At 43.4% G+C, this 20,644-nt stretch overlaps 1 protein-coding gene across 1 annotated transcript; it reads left to right on the forward strand.

Annotated features, from left to right (window-relative positions):
* Window positions 1-1,020: 1,020 nt before the first annotated feature.
* Window positions 1,021-20,321, forward strand: LOC140077740 (cytochrome P450 2H2-like). Its single transcript, XM_072125175.1, has 9 exons — window positions 1,021-1,248; window positions 4,385-4,547; window positions 4,709-4,858; window positions 9,668-9,828; window positions 11,226-11,402; window positions 12,616-12,757; window positions 14,789-14,976; window positions 15,236-15,377; window positions 19,371-20,321. The coding sequence occupies exons 1-9, from the start codon at window positions 1,069-1,071 to the stop codon at window positions 19,553-19,555; spliced, it is 1,488 nt and encodes a 495-aa protein (XP_071981276.1). The 5' UTR covers window positions 1,021-1,068; the 3' UTR covers window positions 19,556-20,321.
* The last annotated feature ends 323 nt before the right edge of the window (window positions 20,322-20,644 follow it).

The raw sequence follows: 20,644 nt of genomic DNA on the forward strand, positions 1-20,644 counted from the left end.
TACCCTGTTGTGCTCTGTGTCTCTGTATACCTTGCTTTCTTGTATGTCTCTGTATACCCTGCTGTGCTGTGTCTCTGTATATCCTGCTCTGCTGTGTTTCTGTACTCCCTGCTGTGCTGTGTCTCTGTGTATCCTGCTCTGCTGTGTCTCTGTAGACCCCGCTCTGCTGTGTCACTGTATACTCTGCTGTGCTGTGGCCCTGTATACCCCACTGTGCTGTGTCTCTGTATATCCTGCTGTGCTGTGTCCCTGTATACCCCGCTGTGCTGTGTCACTGTATACCCAGGGGTGAACCAAGCCTTTCTGCTGCCTGAGGCGAGCCATAGAGAGATGCCCCCCCCTCCCCATATTTGTAATATATCAGGGACCAGATGTGTCAGCATACAGCGTACCGCCATGTAGTATAAGATAGATACAGCGTGCCACCATGTAGTATAAAATGCATACAGCGTACCGCCATGTAGTATAAAATGCACACAGTGTGCAGCCACGTAGTATAAAATGCATACATCATACATACATGCATACATTGTGCCGGCCGGAAGGCGGGAGCACCGTGCCGATCAGTGGGTGGGTGGGAGCATGGCCCCGGTCGTGGTGGGAAGACGATGTCGACCAGCGGGTGGGCGGGAGCATGGTGTCGGTGCCGCCCCCTCGTCCAGCATGGCAGGTGCGCCCCTGTGTATACCCTGCTGTGCTGTGTCTCTCTTACCTCCTCCAGTTTCTAGTCACCTAGTAACTTGATCATACGTGCACCCTCAGCCAGTAACAGGAGATCTCTCTCATGAAGAATTATACAGGGGTTCGATGCTTCGACTCTTCTATCCTTCCATGTATAACTCGTACTTGATGGGAAAACACAAGAGGCCCAATATGTAGCTAAGTTTCTTCTGCCTTGGGGCTCACTTATAATAGTGTCCTGAGGTTGTAGACATATTTATGCATAATGATATATGGTGGAGACTGTGATGTGCTCCTCAGCGCCTCCTCCACCCTGGTGCCCCAGGGCAGTCACACGCCTTGCCAGTGGTTGGCACAGCCTCGCTCCGTACAGACAGAGGGCACAGGATGGCTCTGAACATTGCAGCGACGCTTCTCCTGACCACTGGGGTCACCCTACTAATCTATCTTATAAAGTGGTGGTATGGGGTCAAGCAGAAGAACCTACCTCCAGGACCTACCCCTCTACCCATCCTGGGGAACATCTTTCAGCTAGATGCCTCTGAATTACCTCAGTCTTTAGTTAAGGTAAGTACAGTATTTTTCGGACTATAAGGCACACCGGAGTATAATAAATGCCTGCTAAAATGTCTAGGTTCATATATAAGGCGCACCTGATTATAAGGATGAATGACCAGCAGGTGGCAGACCTGTGCACAGTTCAAGGCAGCTGTTGTCTGTAAGTACGGTTCATATATAAGGCGCACTGGACTATAAGGCGCACCTGATTATAAGGATGAATGACCAGCTGGTGGCAGACCTGTGCACAGTACAAGGCAGCTGTTGTCTGTAAGTGCGGTTCATATATAAGGCGCACTGGACTATAAGGAGCACCTTTGATTTCTGAGAAAATCAAAGGATTTTTTGTGCGCCTTATAGTCCGAAAAATACGGTACATGTCATGAGGTCTGTATATGCTATGGCTAAAAACCACCAGAACTGCAACCTGAACTCTGCTGACTTTTTTTATAGTAAGAGAATGTGAGGATTTCCTATATTTGACTAAAAAAAAAACCTATTTTAACCCCTTCCTGCTGTAGCATTTTTACTTTTTGTCCGTTTTCTAATTGCTACTTGAAAAATGTGAAAATTTTGCATTATTATTGTATTTTCTGTCGGTACAAAAGGTACATTATAATAACCATTAAATATGAAATGTACTGGAAACCTGTAAAAATTCTGGGGATGGGAAAAAAAAATGATTCCCATAATGTGAAAAAGACATTTACAATATTTGTGCAGCGTCATCACATCAATACCAGTTTTATATAAATTTTCACTTTTTTTTATTGTTTTTATAAAAGTATAAAAAAAGTATAAAAGTAAAACAAAAAAAAAATTCCCTTGTTTCATCCTAATCTGACCCTCATAACTTTTTTTTAACATTTAAGTATACATATCATAGCTGTGTAAGGGAAAGGGAGGGGAAGTACTGAGGGAAGTAGAGGGGGAGACAATGTAACAGCCTGTGAAGCTAAAGCACGGGGAAACCCTGGTAATTCTCCCCAAAGCGGTTGCGTCTATATTCATTAGCATAATTTCAAAAAATGCTTTTAATTTTATATACATTGTTACATTTTTTATGCCTAGACTTAGACCTTTCTATAAAAATCTAAACACATGTTTATGCAAATTGGCATTTGATTTTTATTTACTGCTACACTGTTAATCAAAGTTTATACAGTTGAAAGAAGACACGTGTCCATCAAGTTCAACCAAGGAAGGGAAGGGAATTGGATGAAGAAGAGATTTATGGGAAAAAATTCTATATATAACATAACCATCAATGTTATTTATTTGTAAAAAGGCATCTAGAACCTTCTTGAAGCTCTCTGCTGTCCCGGCTGTGACCAGCGCCTGAGCTCGGCTATTCCTCAGATTGACAGTTCTCATAGTAAAAAAGTCCTGTCATCTCTAGTGATTAAACCTTGTTTTCACCAGACTGAGACATTGCCCCCTCGTCTTTTGGTTTGATTTAATCTGAAAAACTTTCCACAAATCTTTTGCATGGACCATTCATATATTTATAATAAATTAATCATGTCCCCTCGTAGTCGCCTCTTTTCCAGACTAAATAAATCTAGTTGTTTTAATCTTTCCTCATAACTGAGACCATCCATACCCTTCCATTTTTGTAGCTCTACGTTGTCCCCTCTCCAGCTCCAGGGCCTCCTTTTTATGGACCGATGCCCAGAACTGGACAGCACATTCCAGGTGAGGCGGAACCAATGCCTTGTACAGTGGTAATATTACATCCTTATCACCAGAGTCCAGACCTCTTCTGATACATGACAAGATCGAAACACACGGTCTATAGAAACGGTCTATTGAGGATGGGGGGAGTAGTACAAACTGTGTAGTGTAGTACAGTCTATGGAGGATGGGGGAAGTAGTACAAGCTGTGTAGTATATTACAGTCTATGGAGGATGGGGGGAGTAGTACAAGCTGTGTAGTGTAATACAGTCTATTGAGGATGGGGGGAGTAGTACAAACTGTGTAGTGTAGTACAGTCTATGGAGGATGGGGGAAGTAGTACAAGCTGTGTAGTATATTACAGTCTATGGAGGATGGGGGGAGTAGTACAAGCTGTGTAGTGTAATACAGTCTTTGGAGGATGTTCATATGCTGCAGAATGTTTGGTCATCCATTGGCAAATGAGGTTTAATGTGGATAAATATAAGGTTATGCACCTGGGGACTAAAAATCCCCAGGACTAAAGTCCTTGGGGGAGTAAATCTGGGAGAGTCCCTTGTTGAGAAGGACCTGGGTCACTAGTAGATCATACATTAAATAACAGCACAATGTCAATCAGCGGCCTCTAAAGCCAGTAGGATTTTGTCATGTATCAGCAGTGGTCTGGACTCTGGGGATAGGGATGTAATATTACCACTATACAAGGCACTGGTTCCACCTCATCTGGAATATGCTGTCCAGTTCTGGGCTCCGGTCCATAAAAAGGAGGCCCTGGAGCTGGAGAGGGTTCAACGTAGAGCCACAAAAATGATAAGGGGTGTGGAGGGTCTCAGTTGTGAGGAAAGATTAAAACAACTAGATTTATTTAGTCTGGAAAAGAGATGACTACGAGGGGACATGATTAATTTATTTAAATATATGAATGGTCCATACAAAAAATATGGTGGAAAGTTGTTTCAGATTAAATCAAATCAAAAGATGAGGGGGCACTGTCTCCGTCTGGAGAAAACAAGGTTTAATCACCAGAGGTGACAGGGCTTTTTTACTATGAGAATTGTCAATCTGTGGAATAGCCTGCCTCAGGCGCTGGTCACAGCAGGGACAGCAGAGAGCTTCAAGAAGGGTCTAGATGTCTTTTTACACCTAAATAACATTGACGGTTTTGTTATAAAGAATTGTTTCCCAGAAATCTCTTCCTCATCCAATCCCTTCCCTTCCTTGGTTGAACTTGATGGACAAGTGTCTTTTTTCAACCGTATGAACTATGATACTATGAAGGAGGATGTATAAAGTCATTGGATAAATGTAAAACATGGAATAGCTGAGTTCTCCAGGAACAAGTCCTTAAATTATTTTCACTTTACTAGCAAATAAAGGAGAGTCCTAAAAAAGTCCCAATTTTCCCTATAATAATTCAGAAATCCATTTTAGAGTAATACTATTTTTTAATATTTTTAAATATTTCCATAGTTGAGCAAGAAGTATGGACCTGTCTACACCATTTACATAGGAAACCTTCGGGCGATAGTTCTGGTTGGGTATGATGTGGTGAAGGAAGCCTTGGTGGACCACAGTGATGCTTTTAGCAGTAGGGGGGACACAGGAGCCGGCAAATTTTTTCAGAAGGATTTTGGTAAGTTGTTAAAATTATTACTGGTGTGTCTCATTGTAACTGGTGATGATTTTATTGTAAATTCCTTTATAATCTTATAACCAGACATTTCTACCGTACAATATTTGACAATATTGAATATTGCAAACCCTTGAAATTGGTTTCATGCTTGATATTAACAGGGGTCATTGCCAGCAATGGAGAAAGGTGGAAAATACTTCGGCGATTTTCAATGACAATTTTAAGAAATTTTGGAATGGGAAAGAGAAGCATTGAAGAAAGAATCCAAGAAGAAGCTCGTTTTCTTAGTGGGAAATTTTTGGAAGATAAAGGTGGGTGGAAAAACCAAACCCAATTTGGCAAATTTACTAAGAGCAATGCAGTATGTACTATGTGCAGTGTGTACTATGTGCAGTGTGTACTATGTGCAGTGTGTGTACTATGTGCAGTGTGTACTATGTGCAGTGTGTGTACTATGTGCAGTGTGTACTATGTGCAGGGGGTGTACTATGTGCAGGGGGTGTACTATGTGCAGTGTGTACTATGTGCAGGGGGTGTACTATGTGCAGGGGGTGTACTATGTGCAGTGTGTACTATGTGCAGTGTGTGTACTATGTGCAGGGTGTGTACTATGTGCGGGGTGTACTATGTGCAGTGTGTACTATGTGCAAGGTGTACTATGAGCATTGTGTACTATGTGCAGTGTGTGTACTATGTGCAGTCTGTACTACGTGCACGGTGTACTATGTGCATTGTGTACTATGTGCAGAGTGTGTACTATGTGCGGGGTGTACTATGTGCAGTGTGTACTATGTGCAGGTGTGTACTATGTGCAGTGTGTACTATGTGCAGGGTGTACTATGTGCAGTATGTGTACTATGTGCAGTGTGTGTACTATGTGCAGTGTGTGTACTATGTGCAGCGCTTACTATGTGCAGCGTGTACTATGTGCAGCGTGTACTATGTGCAGATAAAGGTGGGTGGAAAAACCAAACCCAATTTGGCAAATTTACTAAGAGCAGTGCAGTATGTACTATGTGCAGGGTGTACTATGTGCAGCGTGTACTATGTGCAGATAAAGGTGGGTGGAAAAACCAAACCCAATTTGGCAAATTTACTAAGAGCAGTGCAGTATGTACTATGTGCAGGGTGTACTATGTGCAGGGGGTGTACTATGTGCAGGGGGTGTACTATGTGCAGGGGGTGTACTATGTGCAGTGTGTACTATGTGCAGTGTGTGTACTATGTGCAGGGTGTGTACTATGTGCGGGGTGTACTATGTGCAGTGTGTGTACTATGTGAAGGGTGTGTACTATGTGCAGGGGGTGTACTATGTGCAGTGTGTACTATGTGCAGGGTGTACTATGTGCATTGTGTACTATGTGCAGTGTGTGTAGTATGTGCAGGGTGTGTACTGTGTGCAGGGTGTACTATGTGCAGGGTGTACTATGTGCTGTGTGTACTATGTGCAGGGTGTACTATGTCAAGGGTGTACTATGTGCAGGTGTGTACTATGTGCAGGGTGACTATGTGCAAGGTGACTATGTGCAGTGTGTGTACTATGTGCAGGGTGTGTACTATGTGCAGGGTGTACTATGTGCAGTGTGTACTATGTGCAGTGTGTATACTATGTGCAGTGTGTACTATGTGCAGGGTGACTATGTGCAGTGTGTGTACTATGTGCAGGGTGTGTACTATGTGCAGGGTGTACTATGTGCAGTGTGTACTATGTGCAGTGTGTATACTATGTGCAGGGTGTGTACTATGTGCAGGGTGTACTATGTGCAGGGTGTACTATGTGCAGGTGTGTACTATGTGCAGTGTGTACTATGTGTAGGGTGTACTATGTGCCGTATGTGTACTATGTGCAGTGTGTGTACTATGTGCAGCGTGTACTATGTGCAGATAAAGGTGGGTGGAAAAACCAAACCCAATTTGGCAAATTTACTAAGAGCAGTGCAGTATGTACTATGTGCAGGGTGTACTATGTGCAGGGGGTGTACTATGTGCAGGGGGTGTACTATGTGCAGGGGGTGTACTATGTGCAGTGTGTACTATGTGCAGTGTGTGTACTATGTGCAGGGTGTGTACTATGTGCGGGGTGTACTATGTGCAGTGTGTACTATGTGCAGTGTGTGTACTATGTGAAGGGTGTGTACTATGTGCAGGGGGTGTACTATGTGCAGTGTGTACTATGTGCAGGGTGTACTATGTGCATTGTGTACTATGTGCAGTGTGTGTAGTATGTGCAGGGTGTGTACTGTGTGCAGGGTGTACTATGTGCAGGGTGTACTATGTGCTGTGTGTACTATGTGCAGGGTGTACTATGTCAAGGGTGTACTATGTGCAGGTGTGTACTATGTGCAGGGTGACTATGTGCAAGGTGACTATGTGCAGTGTGTGTACTATGTGCAGGGTGTGTACTATGTGCAGGGTGTACTATGTGCAGTGTGTACTATGTGCAGTGTGTATACTATGTGCAGTGTGTACTATGTGCAGGGTGACTATGTGCAGTGTGTGTACTATGTGCAGGGTGTGTACTATGTGCAGGGTGTACTATGTGCAGTGTGTACTATGTGCAGTGTGTATACTATGTGCAGGGTGTGTACTATGTGCAGGGTGTACTATGTGCAGGGTGTACTATGTGCAGGTGTGTACTATGTGCAGTGTGTACTATGTGTAGGGTGTACTATGTGCAGTATGTGTACTATGTGCAGTGTTTGTACTATGTGCAGCGTGTACTATGTGCAGCGTGTACTATGTGCAGTGTGTACTATGTGCAGCGTGTACTATGTGCAGTGTGTGTACTATGTGCAGGGTGTGTACTGTGTACAGTGTGTACTATGTGCAGGGTGTGTACTATGGGCAGGGTGTGTACTATGTGCAGTGTGTACTATGTGCAGCGTGTACTATGTGCAGTGTGTGTACAATGTGCAGGGTGTGTACTATGTACAGTGTGGACTATGTGCAGGGTGTGTACTATGTGAAGTGTGTACTAAGTGTGGTGTGTACTATGTGCGGTGTGTACTATGTGCAGCGTGTACTATGTGCAGTGTGTACTATGTGCAGCGTGTACTATGTGCAGTGTGTGTACTATGTGCAGGGTGTGTACTGTGTACAGTGTGTACTATGTGCAGGGTGTGTTCTATGGGCAGGGTGTGTACTATGTGCAGTGTGTACTATGTGCAGCGTGTACTATGTGCAGTGTGTGTACTATGTGCAGGGTGTGTACTATGTACAGTGTGGACTATGTGCAGGGTGTGTACTATGTGAAGTGTGTACTAAGTGCGGTGTGTACTATGTGCGGTGTGTACTATGTGCAGTGTCCTGTGTACTATGTGCGGTGTGTACTATGTGCAGTGTCCTGTGTACTATGTGAAGTGTGTACTAAGTGCGGTGTGTACTATGTGCAGTGTGTACTATGTGTGGTGTGTACTATGTGCAGTGTCCTGTGTACTATGTGCGGTGTGTACTATGTGCAGTGTCCTGTGTACTATGTGTAGTTTGTACTATGTGCTGTGCATACTTTGTGCAGTTACCTGTGTATAGTGCAGGGGGTGCCAGATTCAGGATTTCTGCCACATGTTCATCATGAATCTGGTGCCCCCTGCACTGCTCCGACAGAGGGCACCACTTGTTTTTGGTGTGTAGTGTACTATGTGCAGTGTGTACAATGTGCAGTGTGTGTACTATGTGCAGGGTGTGTACTATGTGCAGGGTGTACTATGTGCAGCGTGTACTATGTGCAGTGTGTGTACTATGTGCAGGGTGTGTACTATGTGCAGGGTGTACTATTTGCAGGGTGTACTATGTGCAGGGTGTGTACTATGTGCAGTGTGTACTATGTGCGGTGTGTACTATGTGCAGTGTCCTGTGTACTATGTGCGGTGTGTACTATGTGCAGTGTCCTGTGTACTATGTGTAGTTTGTACTATGTGCTGTGCATACTTTGTGCAGTTACCTGTGTATAGTGCAGGGGTTGCCAGATTCAGGATTTCTGCCACATGTTCATCATGAATCTGGTGCCCCCTGCACTGCTCCGACAGAGGGCACCACTTGTTTTTGGTGCCCCTTTAACATGGGGAGTGCAACACATTTCTGTCGGACTTTGCATGTTAAATCTGGCACACGGTCCGACTGAGCACCCATGCGTCCAATTCAGTGCAGAAATTTGTGTTGCACAATGCCTAGTGCAGCCGTGACACAAAAGGGCAGTGTACGACACAAATGTGGTGCGGAAATTTCTTAAATGCCTGTGCAAGAAGGAACGTGCAGTCTGACAGAAAACTGGCGCCCAACCCTTAGTAAGTGTGCCCCAGTGTTTATTCATCCATAACAAGTCTTTGAACTGTAATCATCATCTATGGGCTGTGCATGGTCGTGTGCATGGTCGTATGCATGGTCATGTGCATGGTCGTGTGCATGGTCGTGTACATGGTCGTGTGCATGGTCGTGTGCATGGTCATGTACATGGTCATGTGCATGGTCGTGTGCAGGTCGTGTGCATGGTCGTGTGCATGGTCGTGCACAGGTAGTTTTCCTTAGCAACATTCTTACTCACTTTGTACAAACTCTATGTGGGGGATTGTATCAAGTCTTGTTCTTGTACAAGCTTCAATATACTCACAGTTTGTGGTGCACTTCTAGGAACTGTGACTATATGCCCCCATACACAAGTTGTAATGTTGTAAGATTATTACAATGCTGGAAATTTATCAAATCCACATTTTCCATGCACCAAATTCAAGACAAGTAGAGATGATCAGGTTGGGTTCAGCCATGGCTATCATTGGCCAGGAGCAAGTTGCTAGAAGGTTTAATTTGTCGAAAATTGGTTGTTCCTCCACCAAGCTGGTAAGGGTCAGGTGGAAGTACCCAAACCCAGCCTTCAGCTCTGCTCGTCTCTAATGACAAGACATCCACCTCCTGCCACAAAAATTGAATCTGATGATAAATCTGGTGAAGTCCTGTGGTCATCCATGCTACCTTTTAAAAAAAAAAAAAGTGCTTAGAGGGGTGAAAATACTCCTTGTGCATGAATAAATGCAACGTACAAATGTAATTTAAAAAGCCACAAACCTTGAATGTATATAAGACCATAATAAATCTGTCCCAATGATTATCTATTGATTTATCTTCAGATACACCATTTGACCCAAGAGTTATATTACGACTCGCTGCTTTTAATGTCATCTGCCCCGTTGTGTTTGGTAAAAGATTTGATTATAAGGACCAAACATATTTGACTCTCCTGAAAAATCTTCAGGAACTATTCCAACTATTGATCAAACGTCCTGGACAGGTAAATGTAACAAAATAGTGATTATAACATAACTCTCTACATGTAGATACCGTATATACTTGAGTATAAGCCGATCCGAGTTTAAGCTGAGACTCCTAATTTTAACACAAAAAAACTGGAAAAACCTATTGACTCGGGTATAAGCCAAGGGTGGGAAATGCATTGGTCACAGTTCCCCCAGTATATAGCCAGCCAGCCCTCTGTAGTACATAGCCAGCTAGCCCCCTGTAGTATATAGCCTGCCAGCCCCTGCAGTATATAGCCTGCCAGCCCCCTCTAGTATATAGCCTGCCAACCCCCTGTAGTATATACCCTGCCAGCCCCCTGTAGTATACAGCCTGCCAGCCCCCTGTAGTATCTAGCCTGCCAGCCCCTGCAGTTTATAGCCTGCCAACCCCCTGTAGTAAATAGCCTGCCAACCCCTGTAGTATATAGCCTGCCAGCCCCCGCAGTATTTAGTCTGCCAACCCCCTCTAGTATATAGCCAGACCCCCTCTAGTATACAGCCTGCCAGCCCCTCTAGTATATAGACTGCCAGCCCTCTGTAGTATATAGCCTACCAGCCCCTGTAGTATATAGCCTGCCAGCCCCTGCAGTATATAGCCTGCCAGCCCCCTGTAGTATATAGCCTGCCAACCCCCTGTAGTATATACCCTGCCAGCCCCCTGTAGTATATAGCCTGTCAGCCCCCTGTAGTATATAGCCTGCCAGCCCCTGCAGTGTATAGCCTGCCAGCCCCCGCAGTATATAGCCTGCCAACCCCCTCTAGTATATAGCCAGACCCCCCTCTAGTATACAGCCTGCCAGCCCCCTCTAGTATATAGACTTCCAGCTCCCTTGAGCATATAGACTGCCAGCCGCTGTAGTATATAGCCTGCCAGCCCCTGACCCCAATATAATGCCTGTAGGAAAAAATTAAAAATTATACTCACCTTCCAACGCCCCCCTGGCAGGCCCTCTTCTATCCATTGCAGTTCTGGCATCAGCTCCGAGTCCCGGTCATGCAAGCACCATGACGTCAGCCGTACACTTTTTTTTTTTTCTTGACTTGAATATAAGCCGACCTTTTTGTGCTAAAAAACTCTTCTCATACTCCAGTATATACGTTAATCATTATGTATATCCAAAAATGTCTTTACTTTCTTAGATGACTTTAGTGTCTCCATGGCTACAGACCACAAACAAACCTGGTGTAGTCTGATTCTACAGCCACACTGGATATTTTTTATCAGACCTATTTTGGGAAATCTACATGTAACAGCACTATAGTATCTTTTGTAAGGGACATTTTTGAAGAGTTTTTAAAGTATGAAGTTAACTGAATTAATATATATTTTTCAACTAATATAATATTATCATCGTGTTTTCTAATTCTTTTACATTGTTTTTTTAATTAGCTTTTCAACATATTCCCATCCATAATGCGGCACCTGCCCGGTCCTCACCAGAAGATCTTCAAACACCTAGCCAAGGCAAAAGAATGTATTAAGGAGATGGTGGACACCCACAGAGCCACCTTGGATGAGGGCTGCCCTCGTAACTTCATAGATTGCTTCCTCATCAAGATGAATGAGGTGAATTTATGTACAATATTTTTTTTCTTCAAATAGTAAATGACCTTTAAGGTAACATATTTAGGAGCTGCCCGTATTAACAAAAATTCAACAATTTCAACAAATTCTACAAATATTTTATGAATTTTTAACCATAAAATGTTAGAAGTAGCCACTTATTTGTTTTTATTTTACTTTTATTTACTTTTTTATTATAAGCCGAGGTACCTAATTTTTCCACCGAAATCTGGGAAAACCTATTGACTCGAGTATAAGCCGAGGGTGGGAAATGCATTGGTCACAGTGTCCCCAGTATATCACTTGATAGCCCCCTGCAGTATGTAGCCTTGCAGTCCCCTGTAGTGTATAGCCTTCCAGGCCCCTGTAGTGTATAGCCTGCCAGCCCCCTGTAGTATATAGCCTGCCAGCCCCCTGTAGTATATAGCCTGCCAGCCCCCTGTAGTATATAGCCTGCTAGCCCCTGTAGTATATAGCCAGCCAGCCCCTGCAGTATATAGCCTGCCAGCCCCCTGTAGTATATAGCCTGCTAGCCCCTGTAGTATATAGCCTGCCAGCCCTTGTAGTATATAGCCTGCCAGCCCCCTGTAGTATATAGCCTGCTAGCCCCTGTAGTATATAGCCAGCCAGCCCCTGCAGTATACAGCCTGCCAGCCGCCTCTAGTATATAGCCCCCTTGTAGTATACAGCCTGCCAGCCTCTGTAGTATATAGCCTGCCAGCCCCTGCAGTATATAGCCTGCCAGCCCCCTCTAGTATATAGCCTGCCAGCCCCTTGTAGTATATAGCCAGACCCCCCTTTAGTATATGGCCTACCAGCCCATTAAAGTATATAGCAAGCCCTCTGTAGCGTATAGTTTGCCCGTAAAAAAAAGTACTCTTCATTCCAGAGGCCTGGGCAGCTCCTCTTCTATCTTCATGTGCGCTGCTGACATCACGGAGTGCGCCGGCCAGGCCGTGCGCACGGAGCTGTCGCAGACCTGCCACGCACATGAAGATAGAAGAGGAGCTGCCCAGGCTGTCGGAATGGTGAGTAGTCAGTTTATTTTTTGTATATACCCGAGTATAAGCCAAGTGGCGAATTTTCAGCACAAAAATTGTGCTGAAAAACTCGGCTTATACTCGAGTATATACGGTACTTTTGTTACTTCAACATCATCTATAAGGACTTTCAAATGGTTTTACGTTTAAATAACAAGCCATTTAATATTTCTTAGGAAAAAATGAACCGAGACACAGAATTTCACGAGGAAAACTTTGAGGCGACAATATTAGATTTATTCGTTGCTGGAACAGAATCCACAGGTTTAACGCTGAGATATGGGTTTTTGTTACTCATGAAATATCCAGAAATTCAAGGTAACAATTTTGATGACTTTTTTTAAAATAAAACATTAACACTACAAATAGAGCTGTAGCTACACCCAGAAGCCTGTTATGTTGTATCAGGAGTCCTGAATTATTTTCACATAACGAGACCCAAATATTAGATACGGCACATAATAAGTGGGTAACCCTGGAATTTCCCTTATTTCTGTCTCCTTCATATCTGTCAAGTCAGTGACATAGTAAGAGCAAAAGAAGTCTTCTGCTGCACCAGACTTAAAACTTGCATAGTTTGAAGATAGGTAATTAACCAATATACATCTATTTAAAGTTCTGCTCCGCTTTCCTTATATGTAAAGTGTCGCCTCCTGTCTTTTACCTCATTAGCCGGAGATTCCTGTCCATAAAATGGCCATGGCCACAGATGAAAGGTCATGTGATCTGTACCTGTACATGAGCAATCACCAGTGTCACGGGTGTCCCTACGATCCACGTCTCGGATCGCAGGCACACCCGTGCCCCTCTCCATGGCGGCTCGATTCCCAGCCCTCACTTACCTCTCCACGCTCCTGCTTCCTCCTCATCCGATCGGCGAGCGCGTCGGCTCTCGAACACTTAAAGGGCCAGTGCACTGCTGATTGGTGCTGGTCACTTCTGGGTTTTCCTTAAAGGCCGGCTGCTCCCATCAATCCCTGCCGGATCTTTGTGCTACATGCATCTGAGAAGGCTTCCTCCCTGCGTTCCTTGTGTTCCTGTTCTGCTCTCCCATTGTGACCCCAGACTTGACCCTGACTCTGCACCTCTGCCGCCTGCCTTGAAGTTCTACCTGCTTCTGACCATGAGATTGCCTATCGTGCCTGTACCTCGACCTTGACTGCCACTCCGGGCTAGTTGTACCTGTGGTATGACCTAGTGGCACCCTGCCGCAGCAAGACCATCATGCTTTGCGGCGGGCTCTGGTGAAGATCAGGTGCCACTTAGATTCTGGTCCTAGGTGTCGGCTAGTGTTATTGTCCGCGGTGGTTCAGGGGGTTCACTGACCCAGAACCCTGACAACTAGTTAGAGATCACATGACCCTCCATCTGCGGCCATTTTATGGTCAGGAATCTCTGTCTGATGAGGTAAAAGACAGGAGGCTTCACTTTACATATCAATAAAGCGGAGCAGAACATTCAATAGATGTATATTGGTAAATTACCTCATATACCTCATATATGTAGTGTATAGCCTTCCAGGCCCCTGTAGTGTATAGCCTGCCAGCCCCCTGTAGTATATAGCCTGCCAGCCCATGTAGTATATAGTCTGCCAGCCCCCTGTAGTATATAGCCAGCCCCCTGTAGTATACAGCCTGCCAGCCCCTGTAGTATATAGCCTGCCAGCCCCTGCAGTATATAGCCTGCCAGCCCCCTCTAGTATATAGCCTGCCAGCTCCTTGTAGCATGTAGCCAGACCCCCCTTTAGCATATAGCCTTCCAGCCCAGTATTTAGCAAGCCCTTTGTAGCGTATAGTTTGCCCGTAAAAAAAAAAATAAACTAAGTACTCACCATTCCAGAGGCCTGGGCAGCTCCTCTTCTATCTTCATGTGCGCTGCTGACATCACGGAGTGCGCCGGCCAGGCCGTGCGCACGGAGCTATCGCAGACCTGCCACGCACATGAAGATAGAAGAGGAGCTGCCCCGACTGTCGGAATGGTGAGTAGTCAGTTTATTTTTTTTATATTCCCGAGTATAAGCCAAGAGGGGAATTTTCAGCGCAAAAATTGTGCTGAAAAACTCGGTTTATACTCGAGCTAAGGCATTTTAATTGGCGGTAATCACAACAGTATTCAATCATAGACTGATTAGTAAACCTGCCCCTATATGTCTCTGTGTAGTATTTCAAGTATACGGTGCTATATGGTCTCATATATTTCTGAGTGTTGAATGATTGTATCTTATTTCATGTGGTTTATTTATGTAACTTATCTTCTTAGCATCTTCACTCATACATTTAGCTGTAAAAGTTCCCTAGATACAAAGATGAGGGAATAATATAATTTTAATTCTGGTTTCGTCAACTTCAGAGAAGCTCCACAAAGAGATTGACCAAGTGATCGGCAGAGATCGATGTCCATCAATAGACGACAGGAGTAAGATGCCCTATACAGAAGCCGTGATCCACGAGATCCAGAGATTTGCAGATATTGTCCCATTAGGAACTTTACATGCTTTGAGCAAAGACACAACATTCAGAGGATATCACATCCCTAAGGTGCAGTATAATGGTCTTCTAAAAATTTTTATTTTTAAGCTTTTTGTTGGTGGCTTGAATGTAAAACTTTTTATTTTGTATTGTTACTACTCTTACTTATAACCAGTCTTTATGCTTCAACTAGATTTGGTACCATCAGGTCTGAAGATGATGGCCTGCCATCAAGATCCTGGTTTACTTCTTCTCTGGTTTCCCTTCTTCTCTTATCTTCTGGATTTGACTTTTCGTGATTTTTTATATTTTATACTTGTATTTTCAGGGAACCTTGGTGTTTCCACTCCTGACTTCTGTACTCAAAGACCCCAAAAAGTTCAAGAACCCAGAAGAGTTTGATCCTGGACACTTTCTGGATGACAAAGGTGGCTTCAAGAAAAGTGATGCCTTCATGCCCTTCTCTGCAGGTAAGAGATTGTTATATTATTATCATGAAGTTTCTTTCAAAAATATTTTAATCATATTGTATTTGTTACAAAAAGTTTGAAATTTCCTTTGTATATTATTGTATGTGAATACTGAATGTGGATTTTTTTTAATAGTAAATATATATGAGCTTCTTTGGATATGCAGGGGCTTATTTACTAAGGGTCAGCACAACGCACTTTTGTCGGATTTTGGAAATTTTCGGGGTTTGCGCAGCTAGAAGGGAATTTTGACGGACGCGATTGGATTTTGACGCAATCAATCGAAATTTGGCTTTCATCCGGTGGGGGGGGGGGGTTTGGAGCGGGTCATGAGACGATCCGACTGATTCGGACTGAGCGTGGGATTTAACTTTAAAATTGTGTCGCAAAACGTGTACATGCACCAGGAAGAAGAAGGTGAACTCCGGGGACCTGAGCGGGGAAGCGACACATGCAGGATATCTGGCAGACGATCTTAGTGATTCGCGGCACAATGCATTCCAGTCGGACATTCCGGATCGGGGAACGCGCTAGGGACGGACTGATAAGTAAATGTGCCCCGTTGTATGTTATGTGCACCAGGATGCCAATTTACATTATAGGATTTCCCCATCTATGAGATTTAGGAGACTTTCTTAATTATTAAAGATGTTTCTCTTTATTATTTCTGCAAATATTATTCCATTGCACAGAAGATGAAGACTGGTTAAGAGGTGAAAAATTAGTTATAGGGTTTTCTTCATTTTCAATTGTTATGCCCTATTGATAGGATAGAACCACTGGGATCTCCACCGATCAACTGATGAAGCAGAAGGACCAGCATGCATCCTGCCTATCTATTATTTATCTATGAGAGTTCCGGGAATGCGCAAAAGCTGTGTTAGGCTATTATTTCATAGCTCCATAGACTTAAAATTGAGACACTAGGAAACTCCATCAATTTGGTAAAAGGGACCCCTTTAATAGTATTCAATTGGGGGCCCTATAATTAGGACTCCATCATTTTAATACTAGACAGACAGTTTAAATCTTAACAATCACTTTAAGGCAATATACTAGGGCACACAAATTTCCTATGGTAAATTGCTAGTGACACATGATGTAAACCTCGCCTAATGGTAATATATTATTAAAATATAAATGGTTGTTATTTCAGTCTTCATTAGAACCTTATTCAGAAAATGAGCATGATAAGCAATCACTTTGATTTATTAAAATGATACAAAGAACTAAAGAGATTAAAACTATTTCTGTAGCAGCTGTGATTCCAACAATATGCATTCAGTTACACTACAGTGCCCCCATAGGAAAAATTAAGTATTACCTTAGGACTAGTTCTCTTCCACAAGACTGGCACATAGCAAATGTGGTGCCAATAAACAAAAAATGACAAAAAGCGATCCTGGAAACTACAGACTTGTGAGTCTAACTTCTGTTATAGGGAAAATATTTGAGGGGTTTGTTAGAGATGCTATCCTGGAGTATCTAACTGTACATGTCCTTATAATCCAGCATCAGCATGGGTTTATGAGGGAATGGTCCTACCAAACTAATCTGATTGGCTTCTAAGGCAATACAGACTGGATCTGAGGAATGCTGTAGATGTTGTATATCTGGACTATTCCAAGGCAAAATGAGACCACTGATATTTGAGAAGCAATTGGCTTAGTGATAGAAAACAGATGGTCATTAATGGCACATTCTCAGATTGGGATGACGTTACCAGTGGAGTGCTAAAGGGGTCAGTATTGGGGCCACTTCTTTTTTATATTTTTATTAATGACCTTGTAGTGGGTTTACAAAATCAAGTTTCAATATTTGCAGATGATACTAAGCTGTGTAAAGTAATAAATACTGAGGTCGATAGTTTAGCATTACAGAGGGATTTGTGGAAGCTTGAGGAGTAGGCAGAGAAATGGTTGATGAGGTTTAATGTAGATAAATGTAAAGTTATGCACTTGGGCCACGGAAACAAAAATTATAAGTATGTTCTAAACAGTCAATTATTTGGTAAAACTGGAGCTGAAAAGGACTTGGGGGTATTGGTGGATGGTAAACTTAATTTTAGTGACTAGAGCCAGGCGGCTGCTGCTAAAAAAAAATAAAATTATGGGATGTTAAAGAGATTTTCGTGATAAAGACATAGTTTTGCCCTTATACAAATCACTGGTCAGATCACTCATGGAATATTGTGGACAGGTTTGGGTGCCGGTGTATAAAAAGGACATAGTAGAGCTGGAACGGGTCCAGAGGAGAGCAACCAAGATTATTAGGGGAATGGAAGGACTAGAATACACTGACAGATTACAAAACTTGGGATTTAATCAGTTTAGAAAAAAGGCGACTGTGGGGGGGGGGACCACATTACAATGTACAAATACCTGAACAGGCAGTGCAAGGATCTCTCAAAAGATCTTTTTATACCTAGGCATGTGACCAGGAAAAGGGGGCATCCTCTACACCTAGAGGTGGTTCTACCATCACCATAGACAGGGGCATCCTCTACACCTAGAGGAGAGGAGGTTCAACAATCACCATAGACAGGGGGCATCCTCTACACATAGAGATGGTTCTACCATCATCATAGACAGGGGGCATCCTCTATGCCTAGAGGAGAGGAAATTCTACCATCACCATAGACAGGGGGCATCCTCTACACCTAGAGGAGAGCAGGTTCAACAATCACCATAGACAGGGGGCATCCTCTACACCTAGAGGTGGTTCTACCATCATCATAGACAGGGGGCATCCTCTATGTCTAGAGGAGAGGAAATTCTACCATCACCATAGTCAGGGGACATCCTCTACATCTAGAGGAGAGGAGGTTCTACCATCACCATAGACAGGGGACATCCTCTACACCTAGAGGAGAGGAGGTTCTACAATCACCATAGACAGGAGGCATCCTCTACACCTAGAGGAGAGGAGGTTCTACCATTACCATAGACAGGAGGCATCCTCTACACCTAGAGGAGAGGAGGTTCTACCATCACCATAGACAGGGGGCATCCTCTACACCTAGAGGAGAGGAGGTTCTACCATCACCATAGACAGGGGCATCCTCTACACCTAGAGGAGAGTAGGTTCTACCATCACCATAGACAGGGGGCATCCTCTACATCTAGAGGAGAGGAGGTTCTACCATCACCATAGACAGGGGGCATCCTCTACACCTAGAGGAGAGGAGGTTCTACCATTACCATAGACAGGAGGCATCCTCTACACCTAGAGGAGAGGAGGTTCTACCATCACCATAGACAGGGGGCATCCTCTACACCTAGAGGAGAGGAGGTTCTACCATTACCATAGACAGGAGGCATCCTCTACACCTAGAGGAGAGGAGGTTCTACCATCACCATAGACAGGGGGCATCCTCTACACCTAGAGGAGAGGAGGTTCTACCATCACCATAGACAGGGGCATCCTCTACACCTAGAGGAGAGTAGGTTCTACCATCACCATAGACAGGGGGCATCCTCTACATCTAGAGGAGAGGAGGTTCTACCATCACCATAGACAGGGGACATCCTCTACACCTAGAGGAGAGGAGGTTCTACAATCACCATAGACAGGGGGCATCCTCTACACCTAAAGGAAAGGAGGTTCTACCATCGCCATAGATGGGGATTCTTTACTGTAAGAGCAGTGAGACTATGTAATTCTCTTCCACAGGAGGTGGTTAGGGCCAACTCTATGTACGTGTTTAAGATAGGCCTGGATGCCTTCTGGAGAGCAAAAATATTACTGAATATGGGGAAAAACATTTTTTTAATTCTTAAAGGTTGGACTTGATGGACTTGCATATATTTTCAGCTTTATATATTATGATACGATGATACTAGTAACGATTAATCATTATAGCTCAACTATGTGGATATCATAAAAATTTTTATGAAAAACGCTAAAAAGTACAATAAAAAATTAGTTTTTCAAACATGTAAACTCCTCTAAGTTTACATTTGTTTTTGTTCTATATGCTTTTTCTCTTCTCAGGCAAACGGATGTGTATGGGAAAAAACCTTGCCCGTATGGAGCTCTTCCTCTTCCTCACCTCCATACTGCAGAAGTTTTCCCTGGAGCCGACCATAGACAGAGAAGATCTGAACATAAGACCAGAACCCAACATCAATGCATCCATACCCCATATTTACCTGATGAAAGTCGTCCCTCGTCTCTGAGGAAAACCTCTTGCATAAAATAAGTGTATAAGTTGTAGATTTGAGCAGAGAAAACTTTAAAAAAAATTTCCTGTATCAATATAAAAATCTAATAGAATTCTCAAAATCTGTAACTATTTAATGTTTAATTCAATATGCTGTGTTAATGGGTTTGTAGCATAAAGATGAACCTATTCCGCAAATACAAAAATTACCATGTTGTGGGAGGAGCTTAGATCTGAAATTATAAGTTTGAACAATCGTTCTGCTTTGAGCTAGAGTGGCAGCCGGATTCCATAGAAACGAGTATTTTTGTTTCTGGCAAAAAGTAAATAAGAATCAGTTTCTTGGGACTATATATTAAACCAGCTAAGAGTATGATCTCTTAATAAATGCAACATTTCATTTGCAATAAGTGAGGGAGTGGGGCCAAACAGAAGAACCCACCCTAAAACACACACTTATAGGTGGCCTGGGGAATGTGCTTCCCATCTGAACTACCACAGTCTTCGAAGGTTCAACTGCGTCCCTCTGTGTGCCCCAGCGCCCCACAGCTTCTAGTCACCTATTCTTGCTCCTGCTTCCGGCCTGGACTTCATTGTTGTTAAGGTCCACTCTACCCAACTAAGGACCATGGATGAAGTTTGGAAGTAAATCAGATTTTATCATTAGATACAGTTAACTGTGTACTGTCATGATCAATAAGTGCATTTCATGTATTTTGGAACTTTGTCCTATGTTGCTCCTTTGGACGTGGTAAAAATGTTAAATATTCCCATTTTGCCTACTGAAGGCTCTGTTTGCATTGTGTTTTTATGTTCTACTACTCTATATTGAAGCCATATTTCAATCTTTTAATGCCTGCGTGTACAATTTGCGTCCATATGATGTGGCCAGAGATGGCAACAGGCCAACAGCAACTCTACAATATTACACCTACAACCTCAGAAGTGAAATATAGTAAAAACGAGCCGTGTGGTAGGATTCAGTTTGGCTGTTTCCATACTCTCTACTATGTCTGGTTGTGACTGTAAATACAAAAGAGGATTTAATCTCAGCCATATATCTATTTATTTTTAATTAATGTATGTACACTTATCTATAGAATTA

This window comes from Engystomops pustulosus, chromosome 9 (genome assembly GCF_040894005.1).
Source record: "Engystomops pustulosus chromosome 9, aEngPut4.maternal, whole genome shotgun sequence".
Classification (NCBI taxonomy): Eukaryota; Metazoa; Chordata; class Amphibia; order Anura; family Leptodactylidae; genus Engystomops; species Engystomops pustulosus.